The sequence below is a fragment of the Barbus barbus genome (genome assembly GCF_936440315.1).
Source record: "Barbus barbus genome assembly, chromosome: 47".
Taxonomy (NCBI): domain Eukaryota; kingdom Metazoa; phylum Chordata; class Actinopteri; order Cypriniformes; family Cyprinidae; genus Barbus; species Barbus barbus.
This window is the reverse complement of record NC_136725.1, coordinates 17,652,804-17,667,212: the sequence shown is the minus strand read 5'-3', so window position 1 is coordinate 17,667,212 and position 14,409 is coordinate 17,652,804. Positions and strand designations below refer to the sequence as shown.

At 39.7% G+C, this 14,409-nt stretch overlaps 1 protein-coding gene across 1 annotated transcript; it reads right to left on the bottom strand.

Moving 5' to 3' along the window:
* Positions 1 to 9,265: 9,265 nt before the first annotated feature.
* Positions 9,266 to 13,771, bottom strand: LOC306865884 (collagenase 3-like; the record flags this gene model as incomplete). Its single annotated transcript, XM_079410706.1, has 8 exons — positions 9,266 to 9,366; positions 9,467 to 9,570; positions 10,198 to 10,357; positions 10,857 to 11,018; positions 12,355 to 12,483; positions 13,124 to 13,272; positions 13,347 to 13,597; positions 13,670 to 13,771. The coding sequence occupies 8 exons, from the start codon at positions 13,769 to 13,771 to the stop codon at positions 9,266 to 9,268; spliced, it is 1,158 nt and encodes a 385-aa protein (XP_079266832.1).
* Between the last annotated feature and the right edge of the window lie 638 nt (positions 13,772 to 14,409).

Genomic DNA, 14,409 nt, shown 5'->3' with positions numbered 1-14,409 from the left:
AAAAACTGTATCCTTATTCACATTTTTTTTCACAGTATTTCCTTTTTAGGTGTGAAGAAAATGTTCAAATAAAAATGTAAATAATATTAATAATCACTATTATATTATATTATACTACATTACATTATTGCTTAACTGTATCATTGTACCATACATTATTCAAATATTTTGTTCCTCTATATATTTATTTATTTATTTTTTGCTTTGAATTAGCTCTGTCATATTGTCATATTGTGTTCAGTAAAAAAAAAAAAACGTTTATTGCATGAGTATTTAAGATATCACTGATTCTTGAGAAGTGGGTCAAAACAGGGTGCAATATTGAAAGAATAAAACTTCTGTTCACATGTACCAAGAGCTTCTTAAAAACCACAACAAATTCCTTGTGCGTTTGCGCACACTTGCCGAATTAAGCGGATTCTGATTCTGATTCTAGCTACTGAGCTATGCTTTGATTCCACCTCCCAACTTTTCTCTGTGGACACACTGTTTTAGATGTAGTGAGAAGACAATAAGTGTCATAGGTTGGATATAATAATGATAAAGTTAAATTGAAGGGGATAATTGAGTTAAATACATTCTATCATTAATCCCTCATAACATTTACAATTGAAAATGTTTTCATTTTTAAACCTAATAGAAGTTACACTTGCTTGACATGTTTTGTCCCATGTCTCAAGAATCAGTGAGATAAATCTATAAATAATAATAATAGTAATAATAATAACCTAGAAGAAAATATCCTTCTTATTATTAATCAATACTGAAATATTTCATATTTTCATTTTCATAAAAATATATTTTTTTAAATTGTTTTATGACATCATAGGTATATATAAAATGTATAACATTATTTATTATACACCTATTATTAAAAGGTGTTAGATATTTAATAATAATATAACATATACTATAAAATACATAAACTAAACACTTTCACCAAATATTGAAATTTATATACGTATACTGTTAAAAAAAAAACTGTGGAGGCAGATGTTATGTTGAATCATTTAATATCATTTAACGTAACTGTGAATCAAATTATAATCATGTGATTGTTTTTTTATATTTTTATCATTTTTACACAGACGCTTGAAACATCTAGAGTCACCTGATCATATGTCATGTATCATAGTGATTTCTTCCCTGCAATGTAGCTTATTTCTTTTTTTTTTTTTTTTTTTTTTTTTTTTTTTTTTTTTTTTTTTTTTTTTTTTTTATTCTTGGCCTGTCAGTAACACAGATAACACATGACAGTACGTATGTGTAGTTATGCTATCATCATTCACAGCCTTTTTTTTTTTTTTTTTTAATATAATTTTTTTTTTTTATTAATTAATTAATTAAATTTTATATACCCTTTTATTTAACCATACTATGACCGACAAGACCAGGGGACAGAGAAAACAAGAGAGAGAAAAAAAATAAAAAAAAAAATAATAATAATAATAATAATAATAATAATAAAAAAATAATAATTATAATTATAATGATAATAATAAAAATAATAATAATAATAAAAAAAAAAAAAAAAAATTGTGGATAAAGTCAACAGAGAAGGGGGGGAGAGAGAGAGAGGAAAAAAAAAGAGAATGGGGGATAGAGAGAGAGAGGAAAAAAACAAAACAAAAAAGAAAACAGACAATTTGCTTCGATACCTGCTGACAAAAAGAGAAAACAACAGAAGACACAACAGAAGACACAACATCAGAGAAACTGCAGCAACAACCAACATCTGTATGAATCACAATAAATTCTAAATGTTAAATGTTATTGAGCAACACGCATAACTAATATTACAAAATAAGTTTTGAAGCAACAGCAGATCAGAACAATGTGTGTCTGTGAGCACCCGTTCTTACACCAATGTGAATGCTTGAGTGTACACCTGTGTGTGTGAGCGCGCTTGTGTTCATAAGGTTCCTCCATGTAAATGTTTAATAGTGTGTGTGTGGGGAACAACAGCCCCATCCCGCAAGGCATGAAGCAGGCATGGAAGAGACCCAGGCCCCAAACATCCGGAGGCCCCCCAGGGCACGGGGCCCCCAGGGGAACCACCGCAGGGACAACTGCGGCCCCCACCCAGAAAAGGGCAGAGGAGAGCCCGAAGGTGGGACATCCGACAGCCACAGTGTAGACACCCCAGGGTGCCGTGGCGGCAAGCCCGCAGGCTCCGCCGGCAGCCGACCACACCAGGGCAGACCGAGCCCTGGGCCCGGAGATCCAAGGGCCCCCCACCCCCCAACCGGGGCCCAGCAAGGCCAGTAGGGCCAGGCCCCACCAAGCGACCGCCGAGAGTGGGCCAGCGCTCACCCGAGCATCCTGCCCCGGCGCGAGAAACCACCAATGCACCGGCGGCATCCTCCACCGGCAGGGCATGGTGGTGGGGTGGGGGTCGACTGAGATGATGAGTGAGGTGGAGTCTAAGGCCCGACCTGACACATAGACGTAGACGAACAAGCACACATATACACAAGCATACGTTCCCACCCTCATGCACGCAACGAATATTCTCACCCTCGCCCCACATGTAGACACACAAAAATGGACATGGTACCCACACTCACACTCCCTATATGCACTCTATACTCCTAGATCCAGGCACCACCACCCCCAGAGGGGTAATCAGCGCCCGATCCCGGAGCTGAACCCCCTTCGCTCTGGCGTGGGGACAGGAAGACCACCCCGGTCCCCGCAGCAGCAGAGAAGACCACCAGCCCAGACCCCGACCGGGCGGCCAGCTCATCCTCGCAGCCCCCGGCCCCGGACAGAGAACAGAGAACAGGGGTGTGAGATAAAAAAAAAAAAAAAAAAAAAAAAGAGACCCCATGCTTCACCTCACCCGCTCAAATGTAGTGTTGGTGTGTGTTGTTCTAAGGTGCTTTAAAACAGGGGTGCTTTAAAACAGGGGAGGGGCACCCTCCACAAGCTTGTGTCAGCTCGTCCCCTCCCTAGAGCCCTCAATGTCTATGTGCAACTTAAAATTGAGAAGTGGGCACTGGCACCAGAGGGAAGGCTGAATGAACAGACCGCCCTCCGGATGCCATTCAGTGTGCCCACCCCCAAGGCCCTATATGTATGTGTCATGTGACAGTAAGTAATGAGAATGTCTAAGCTGTAATGTGTGATTGAGATGCAGGTGGCCACGAGGAGACAGAGGAGTACCACCTCCCCCGCATCCCAGCGACACACCCGCACCTCAAAACCCTACCTATGTGTTGGTGTGATGGAGCGGGAGAAGTGAAGCCTTAGGGATGGGGAGGAAAGCATCAGAGGGGGCAAAATACCCCCCCTTCGGAGCCAGCTCCCCCGCTGACCCCCATAGGCACCCCCGTTACCCCAAATCTGCCCAGGGCGGGGGGCCCAGGCCCATCCAGACCAGGGCCCATGGCAGCCCGGGGCGGCCCACCAGACCCCACAGCAGAGGAAAAACTACCCCACCCCATCACTCATTCAACTCCCAGACTACATAAGACAATAAGACACCCAGGTTAGGCCCGTTTTCCCTGCCTCTATTGGATCCCCCCCGCGGAGGCACCGATGCATCGAAGACCCCCACACCAGGGCCGGGCCCAAGCGCATGCACCAACCCATGCTCCCGGCGGCACACCAACCAGGACCCAAGCCCCCCAGGCCCAGCCGTAACCCCAACCGGGAGGCAGAGCGCCCCCAGAACCCCAAGCCCCCCCCGGACCAACCCTGGAATAGTGCAGCCGCCAGGCCGGCAACCTACGTCCGCCGGCACAGGCATCCCCAGTAGCGCCGCATGCAGCCGCCAGAAAACAGCACCCAAGAGTCACCAATACCCCATCCAGACCAAGATCGCAGCCCCAGCGCCGAACCCCCCAAGAAACCCACCCCCAGGGAACTCCCAGATGCCCCAAGCCCATATGGCCACCCCAACAGCAAAAACCACAGCCGGACAGAATCAGGACCCCCACTCACACTAGGTGATGGAGCTGATCAAAGGAGTCCAGAGAGATTGATCTAATGTGGCAGCAGAAGCTGTGTCAAGACTAATATAATCCCACAAATAATTTCTATATTGGTTGATATTAAGATTATTTTTATTTTTCCAGTTCATGAGGACAGTCTTCTTAGCAATGCATAGGGCAGTGAAAGCCATGTGGATTGTGTTACCTTCTGTAGTGACACCATCTAGGTCGCCCAACAAGCAGACTGAAGGAGAGGCTGGAATAGAGCATTTAAGACACTTTGATAAATCTTCACAAATCCTGTACCAGTACCTCTGAACAGGTGGACAGAACCATAGAGCGTGGATGTAATTGTCAGGTGTATTGCCTTGACAGTGTGAGCAGTTGTTAGAAGCTGTAAGACCCATCCTGAACATCCGATGACCTGTGTAGTGCACTCTATGCAGGATTTTGTATTGTATTAATTGTAAACCAGGATTTCTAATCAGTTCAAAGGTTTTTAAACATATCTGAGACCAGAAATTATGGTCCCAGTTTACTGCTAGATCTGCCTCCCATTTTGCAATAGGAAGTGATACTGATTCATCTATTTTGGAAAGTGTCCTGTATATTTTAGACATTAATTTGGGGGTTTTGAGATTAAGAAAATCTGCCACACTTGGTGGTATTTGTAATTTGATATGATTAGATTTAAATTTCCCTTTTACAATAGATTTAATTTGTTGATATTCTAAAAATCTGTTTTTGTTAATCCCATATTGTTTAACTAATTTGTCAAAGGGAATAAAGTCTGTCCCTTCTAATATATGTTCCAGGTATTTAATACCTTTACAACTCCAATCTGTGAGGTTCATCATATTATTGTTTAGTAATATGTCAGGATTGTTCCAGATGGGGGTACGTTTGCATGGGATTAGTGAAGACTCAGTCATTTTTAGAAACTCCCACCATGCTGTCAGAGAAGAGCTGATACTGATGCTTTTGAAGCATACGTGTCGTTTGATGATCAAGCTAATGAATGGCAGATCCGAAATCTCTATATTATTGCATAATGCCTGTTCTACATCTAGCCAAGGCTCATCTAAGAGGGTGTGTTTTAACCACCCTGAAATGTGTTGAAGCCTGTTGGCTAAGAAATAGTGGTGAAAGTTAGGTAGATCTAGTCCTCCTTTATCCTTGGTCTTTTGTAGCGTTTTTAAGCTAATACGCGGGGGTTTACCTTTCCAAAGGAATTTAGAGATGGAGGAGTCCAGAGATCTAAACCAGTCAGGTGATGGTTTGCTCGGGATCATTGCAAATAAATAATTAATTCTTGGCAAAACCATCATTTTTATTGAGGCGACTCTTCCCATGAGTGATATGGGTAGAGACTTCCATCTGGTTAGATCATCTTCTACCGTCTTTAAAAGTGGGATGTGGTTTAATTTAATCAAATCTGTCAGCCTAGGAGAAACATTAATACCTAAATATTTAATATTTCCAGATTGCAGTGGAGTGGAGGAATTCTGGAAGGAGCAATTAATTGGAAGAACTGTTGATTTTAACCAGTTTATTGAATAATCTGAGACTCTTGAGAAAGAGTTTATTAATGTAATTACCTCAGAGAGAGTGGTTTGTGAATGCTGAAGAAAAAGTAACACATCATCTGCGTAAAGACTAACTTTATGTTCTACATTCTTGCATTTAATGCCTTTAATCACTGTAGCCTGTCTAATTGCTGCTGCTAGTGGTTCAATAAAAACTGCAAACAGTGAGGGGGAGAGGGGGCATCCCTGCCTGGTACCCCTCTTAAGATAGAAGCTAGAGGATGTTTGGCCATTTGTCCTGACACATGCTGTTGGAGAGTTATATAATATTTTTAACCAGTTTATGAAAGAGTTTCCAAAACCAAATTTGTGTAAAGTTGCAAATAGAAAATTCCAGTTAACCCTATCAAAAGCTTTTTCTGCATCTAGAGACAATATTGTAATTTGAAGGTTTCTATTGCATGAATAGTCTATCAAGTTAAGTAACCTATGTGTATTTGTTGAGGAGTGCCTCCCTTTTATGAAACCAGTTTGGTCGGAATGAATTATGAGAGGGGTTATCTTCTCTATTCTTTTTGAGATAGCTTTGCAGATTATTTTAGTGTCCACATTAATAAGGGATATTGGACGATAGCTGGTAGGCAATACAGGGTCTTTGCCTGGTTTTAGCAAGAGACTAATGTTGGCAGAATTCATATTTGGTAGAAGTCTACCATTTTCCTTGGTTTCCTGCAACATTCTGTAGAATGTTGGTGACAGAATTACCCAGAATTCTTTATAGAATTCTGCTGGAAAGCCATCTGGACCTGGAGCCTTTTTATTGGGCATACTGTTCAAGGCTTCCTGAAGTTCATCTGATGTCAGTGGAGAATCCAATGTCATCGCTTGATTTTCTGATAATTTCGGAAGAGTTATATTGTCAAGAAATTGGTCAATTTCGTCTTTAGATGGGTTTATCTGTGGAGAATATAAAGATTTGTAAAAGTCCCTGAAAGTGTTGTTTATTCTTTCAGGGTCATATACTGTATCCCCAGTTAAATCTTTAACAGCACATATAGTTGTTTTTTCTTTATTTATTTTTAACTGGTTCGCTAGGAATTGACCTGATTTGTTACCATATTCAAATTCTTGCCAGCGAAGTCTTTGTGCTAAGAATTGGGTTTTTTTATTAATAATTTCATTTAATTCTAGTTTTGCTTTACGTATTTTTTTCAGCATTTCCTGTTCCTGGGAGGATACGTAGGCTTCTTCTAAAGTTTTTATAGTTTCTTCTAATTCCTGAATATATTTATTTTCTCTTTTCTTTTTATGCGATGAGAATGAGATTATTCTACCTCTCATCACAGCTTTGCCTGCTTCCCAGAGAACAGATGCTGATGTTCCAGGCAGGTCATTATAGTCTAAATATAAAGCCCACTCTTCTTTAAAATATTTAATAAAATCATCGTCTTTAAGCAATGATGTATTGAATCTCCAGTTATTACTTGGTGGAGTGGCCTTCTTATTTACTAGAGTTAAAGAAACAGCAGCATGATCGCTGACAGCTATAGGGTTTATCTCTGTGTCTGAAATGTCACTCAGCAGAGAGCTGCTGACTAGGAAATAATCCAGACGAGAGTAAGAGTGATGGACATGTGAGAAGAAAGTATATTCCCTACGGTTGGGGTGAAAAGAACGCCATGCATCGCAAAGTCCATAGTCGCTCATGTACTGTTTAACTATATTTGTGGATTCCCAATTGCGCTGAGTTCCAGCTGTACTCAGCCTGTCCATTTCTTTATTTAGTCCAAAGTTGAGGTCTCCCCCAAGAACAAATGCACAATCTAGGTGTTCAGAGAGTGCGGTAAAAAAACCGTGAAAAAAAGAGGGGTCATCAACATTTGGACCATATATACTAACAATACATAACTTTTTGTCAAATATAGATAATTTAATGATTAGAAATCTACCTTCTGGATCTATAACTGTGTTGAGTACTGTGAAATTAACATTTTTATGTATTAAAATTGCTACCCCCCTTTGCCTTATTAATGTAGCTTATTTCTAACACCACTGTGGGGCAGTGTAACCCGAACTTGTAACCCGAAGGTCGGGGGTTGTTGGTGGTGGGAGTGAGTAACCATCTCTTTCTCCACCTTCAATACCAGAATTGAGGTGAGAACCCTTGAGCAAGGCACTGAACCCCTGACTGCTGCCCACTGCTCTGTGTGTGTGTTCACTACTGTGTGTGTGCACTTGGATTGGTTAAATGCAGAGCACAAATTCTGAATATAGGTCACCATACTTGGTCACACGTCACTCCATTTCACTGTGTCTCAATCTCCCCTAATTAGCCTGTTTTAATAAACAGGCAAAAATAAAAATACAAATAAAAAAAATCTAAATTCATCAAGCTGCTCAAATCTTTATTTGGAAATTGCAATCATAAGACAATCATCATTCTTTTGTCTTGTCTGTGTTGTCTTTGTTCCATGTTTCTATGTTTGTGTTGTGTGTGAGCACATGGCTTTATCTTTGTTTGTTTTTGCCATGTGCTCCCCTCGTCCTGCCTCCTTGTTTCCCGTCGCCATGTTTAGTCTTTGTTTGTCTGAGTGTCGTCACCTGTCCCTCTTGTTCTCTCCTTGTCTGTCTGAGTGTTCTCACCTGTTCCTCATGCTCTCTGCCCCTTTATATTGTGTCCCCTTTCCCTCTTGTGTTGTCAGTTCATTTTTCTAACGTCCGTGTCTGCTAGCTGTACTAGTTGTAGTTGTCACTGAGGTCTCCCTGCCATTTAGTGTGTAGTCTGTCCTGTCCTGTCCTGTCCTGTCCTGTCCTGGCCTGTCCTGTCCTGTCCTGCAGGCTGAGCTACCGGTCTTTTCCCTGGATCCGCCATGCAGCTAGACCTGTGCAGTAGTGATGGTGAAGTGAAGTGTTCTGAACCAGTGAAGCTTTCAAGCCAATTGTATCGGAAAAAGGTTCATTACTCAAAGCTTTTTAAAACGGTTCATGCTGTGGCCATCATGTGGTCATAAAAATGAATAACACCTTCCAAAGTGCTGTGATTCTTGATCTTATAGTTTAACCCTTTCATTGCTGTAACCCTTAAATCCAGACTGCCAGAGGGTTGCTGTAAATGCATGTGCCCGCTGGGCACCGTTTTTCTGATGCCACCAGAGTGGCTTTTGCACTGATGGCTTGGCCCCGTCATCGCTGCTTGCAGCTTTAATTTTATTTCATGTATCTAAGGGATAGTGTGATGAAGTGACAGATTTTAACAATTAATTCAATTCATTTTAAATGTTTCTTAGGCACATGTATGTGTTACGTGAGTACAGATCTGGACACAGGGGTAAGTATGAACAATGAATGGTTTATTGAATTGGTAGCTCAGAATTGAAAACCGGGAACTTGAGGTGAGTAATCCAACACTGAGTTTGTCCAGGGAGGTGAATACTGGGAGTAACAGGAATCCTTTGCCTTTCAGGAACTTGTGGAGTTAGGAGCTGCAGATGACATGCACAACTGGAGGAAGAGAATTCAGGTAAGTAACACAGGTAAGTCACTTTGCTAGTATCAGACGATAGTACCAGAAGGTAGAGTCCACTTCGCATTAATGAGATCGGACAATGGATGACGCTGAGGCGTGTGCTTATAAACAGTGCCTGATTGGTGAGGTGATGAGGGACAGGTGCAGGTGATTAGTATTCAGGAGAGGCTGTGCGTTGTGACTGGCTGAGGGGAGAACCTGACCGACTTGTATGTAAGTGCTGTAGTTTTAAAATATCCCCTTATACTCCATCTCCATCCGTGTTTTGGGGAATCTGACTAACAAGGCAGGAAGTAACCACTATGCAGCAGTCGGAGGAGCTTTCTGTTGCTGGAGCTGAACTCAAGCAAATATGTCCCACTGAAGAGATAAATGTTATCTGGAACAAAAGAAGTCAGTAAACTTCATGAAATTCTAATGCTAGAATAATTTCTTTGTATTGTTGCAGATCTGTAGAACAGGAAGTTAGAAACATCTACCGTTGGACATGTGGGCTGCTGTAACCTGTCCAGTCATCCCTGGAAATCCATTTTCCACTTGTCGGGGATTCCTTTTGTCCATCTTCTTCTCCCTCTCATCATAGCTACCAAAAGAGAACATTTTAAATTCTGATGACTTTTCAGAGTATATTTTAAGGCAGGGGTTACCAGACATGGTCCTGGAGGGCCGGTGGTGTCCTACAGAATTTATCTTCAACCCTGATTAAACACACTTGAACCAGCTAATCAAGCTCATACTAGGTATACTTGAAACTTGGGGAAGTCGTGGCCTAATGGTTAGAGAGTCGGACTCGTAATCCAAAGGTTGTGGGTTCGAGTCTCGGGCCGGCAGGGATTGTAGGTGGGGGGAGTGAATGTCCAGCGCTCTCTCCACCCTCAATACCACGACCCTCCACCCTCAATACCCTTGAGCAAGGCACCGAAACCCCAACTGCTCCCCGGGCGCTGCAGCATAAATGGCTGCCCACTGCTCCGGGTGTGTGTTCACGGTGTGTGTGTGTTCACTGCTGTGTGTGTGCACGTTGGATGGGTTAAATTCCGAGTATGGGTCACCATACTTGGAAGTATGTCACTTCCCTAATGTTTTTTTTTTTAACTTCCAAGCAGGTGTGTTGAGGCAATTAGGAGCTAAACTCTGCAGGACATAGGCCGTCCAGGATAAAGTTTGGTGACCACTGTTTTAAGGGGTTTTGTTTGTGCACTTGACCCACCTATAGTAATATTTGTCAAAGAAGAGCAATGTTTTTCCTGAGTTCTTATTGTGGACGGCAGCATCAACTTTTGTCACAGATGCTGGCAGACCAAAGCTGCTGAGAGGCTTAGGATAGCCGGGCTCAAGAGTTTGGCCATTAAAAGCCCAGACTTGTTTACCTGTAAATAAATACAGGCTACAATAAGAGTTTTTCTGAGCACGGAAATACAGATTGTAAGTGTGATTTTGGTTTCAGCATTCCCAGATTGTTTGAGTAGATACTTTTGAAAAAGAAAACTTTATCTTGCGCTGGATCCTCATAAGCAGCATCTATATTATCAGGAGCGTTGGGCCAGAAACTCTTGATCGGATGTTGTGCTGCACTCCTGCTTGAAGAACTACGCCAGAAAGAGCTGCAGAGAGAGACATTCAATTTAAATATTTATATTTATACTGTATAAAAAAACACACACAAGATTGGTATATGTTTGTATTACCTGTCCTTGAAGAAAACTGTTTCTCCCCTAAATGTTGTCACTGCATCCCAGACCAGGTTTTGACAATCTGGTTGTGGTTTTGTTACTGGTTTTGATCTTGGTGGACCTGATGTGATTTCCACATAGTAAACAAATATTTTTGACTCAGAAATTATAGATATTGTCTTGGTGATCATATTACCATAGAGCGACTGAATCCCTTCAATGTCATCAGAGGACAGAGGAGAAAGATCTGGATCAGTAAAGGTGTATGAAGGAAACATCAGAGCTCCAGGAATTTTGGAATGAGAAAGACCCAAAGAGTGACCAAACTCATGGGCGGCCACCAAGAACAGGACAAATCCTGTGGAGAAATTAAGCAGAATAGTTTGGGTACAAAGTAAAAAGGTTAATTGCCACTTAAAATTTTTACTTGAAATCGAAGTGGTGTCAAAAATGAGGCTTTGAAAAATATTTTAGCAAAAAAAAAAAAAAAGGAAGAAGAAAGAAAGGTAACACTTTATAATAATGTTCAGTTATAAGTCATTTATAAGTGATTAATGATGAACTAATCATTTACAAAACATTCATAAGCGATTAATAAGTGATATGCAAACAATTTGTGTGTTTTGTTAATTCATTTGCAAGTCATTTACAAATAATTAGCTAATGATGAACTAATCATTTACAAAACATGATATGCATTCATAGATGATTAATAAGTGATATGTTAATATTTTTAACTATGTTTTGTAGATTAAGTTATAAATCATCACATCATTTGTAGATCTTGTTTACCTGTTACAAATGATCTGGTTTATACGAGGCATTTACAACACTTTCTGCATCCCCTAATATAAAGTGTAAACTACTCAACAGTTGTAAAGGTTTTACAAACCTTCCGGTTACAGGTTGTTTGTGTGTATATATATATATATATATATATATATATATATATATATATATGTACGCACACACAACTGGGAACCATAAAGCTTGTAAAACATTTACAACTGATGAGTAGTTTACACTTTAGATTAGGGGATGCAGAAAGCTTTATAAATGATTTATAATGTTTATTGAGATAATAGTACAATGTTGACATTTCAATTATTTATAAGTGATTAATAATATATTAACTAGTAACTATTAACCTTTAAGGATCTGTTTATTTCATGATGCAATTTTTTTAAGACAAATTATGACAGAATTGTAAATCGTTAGCAAAATACTTAATCATTTGTGAATGTATAGTCATGTTTTGTAAATGATTAGTTCGTCATCTAATCACTTGTAAATGATTTATAACTTAATCTACAAAACATAGTTAAAAATATGAACATATCACTTATTAATCATCTATGAACGCATAGTCATGTTGTGTAAATGATTAGTTCATCGTAAACTAATCACTTGTAAATGATTTATAACTTAATCTACAAAACATAGTTAAAAATATGAACATATCACTTATTAATCATCTATGAACGCATAGTCATGTTGTGTAAATGATTAGTTCATCGTAAACTAATTACTTGTAAATGACTTGTAAATGAATTAACAAAACAAATGATTAGCATATCAATTATTAATTGCTTATGAATGTTTTGTAAATGATTAAGTAAGTAACTAATCACTTAAAAATCACTTACAACTGAACGTTATTGTAAAGTGTTACCGAAAGGGAAGAATAAACTCACCTTTAGATGAGCGGAATGTGAAAGACTCATCATCATCGAAATGTGCATCTCCACCGAGTCCAGAACCAGGAGCAAAGGCATGAGCCAAAGTGCCTAGTGGTCCATCAAACATCATACCATCACCATGATCTGGAAGAAAGAGTTTATTTGTTTTCTTCTCTCCTTAATTACATTCACACACACACACACACACACACACACACTATATATACTGTATATACAAAGAGAGAGAGAGAGAGAGAGCTGAATGAATGAAACATAGAGAATCTGTATTTAAAAATTCTGAATTCTTGTGCATCGAATCAATAGAAATACACTGAATTTGAAAAAATGTAAACTGATATTTGATTTTACTCAGAACTTTGCTTTTAACATTGTATATAACCAAAATACCCAGCCCGATCTCACGGCAATTCATACATATTTTACGAGGTGGCTAATTCGTACAACCTCACTCGTACAAATTCATACGATTTTTGCTTAATCGTACGTATTTTACAAGTTGCCAGTTCGTATGAATTTGTACGAATGACCTACACCTAACCTTGCCCCTAAACCTACCCGTCACTGGGGTTTAGACAAATCGTACTAAATCGTACGAATGAGGTCGTATGAATTTGTACGAATTAGCCACCTCGTAAAATACGTACGAATTGCTGTGAGATAGCGTTGAAATACCATGTTTAAATTTAGTTCAAATGAATTCATCAAAATCAACATGGTTGTTAAACAAAATATGAATATAGATAAATGAATAGATGAAACTTACCTTTTATAGCAAAGGAGATCATGATGTCAGCTGTGCCCCTGTTGATACGGGTGAATTTCAGAGGAGTGACTTCGGCCCAGACCTGCAGGGCTCTCTCTATGGATTTATCCACTTCAGCTACTGACAAGTCAGGTGTGTAGTTCACGATTCTGTGGAAAATGATCATTCATTCTTTTGATTCATGCTTTTTTCCAGTGATGCAAAGAGAACTGTTTTCACACACCTGTAGGTGAGCTCGTTGGTCTTCCATTTGGGTTTGCCTTCAAATGTGGAGTACGTATCAAAATCTGGAACACCACAGCGGGGCTTCTTCATCATCTCCAGTGTTACTTCGTCTAGCTTTCCAGTCACCTTAAGCCCAAAAAACTTCTGCATCTCTTTCAGCTTCTTGGACAGTTGATCGTTGCTTTCTTCTGGGCGAAAAGCGGTAGTGTATGTTGAGTCTTTGTGATTGTAGAAGTTTCTCAGGTAATTCTAAAAGGCAAATAAACTAGGAATTATTGGACAAAACATGCAACTACAAGTATTACATGAAAAACAATATACCTCTGCAATGTCTATATCTTTGTCAGATGGCTGTGAAATCGGTCCAGCGTGAATAACAAGCAGCAGGCTTGCAAGAAAACACAGCTGACGATGAATCCCCATGTTGTGAGTCGCTTCTTCTGCTTGTGTGCTTCGCTTCAATTTGATTAGTGGCTGGTCACGGCTTTACTTATATACTCTTAAAACTGTGAGGTGATGAGCAACAGGTGAAATTAAACCATCAAACTGACAGACATAATAATTAAAGGATTTTTAGCTTTCTTGCCACAACCTCTTCCTCCTCACCCAGACAGGTGAGTGTGATTTCAACATGTTTCTGGATCCACCTCCTTGTTGTTCCTGGAATGTCATTCCAATCAACCAATCAAAACTGAGGGATAACTTTTCAGGAAATATCTGTTTTAGACTTATGATCAGGGTTAGGTGCTTCTACACCCTTGTTAATCAGTCATTTCACACTAATTCTATGAATAAATTATGGGTAGGGTTATGTTTAGGGGTAGGGATTGAGTTAAGTCGATTAATGTTCTTCCTCATACCTTTATTTAATGGCAACATTTTAAAGCGTTTCTATGTTTTATAAACACAAACAAGAGCAAATTTTTGTTTATGTTTTTAAATGTTAAAATAAAAAAGAGTGATAACATTACAAGCACTGCAGGGGTGTATAAAATACGTACTTGATTACTGTACTTAAAGGGGTCATCGGATGCCCATTCCCTTCATAAACAAATGTAATC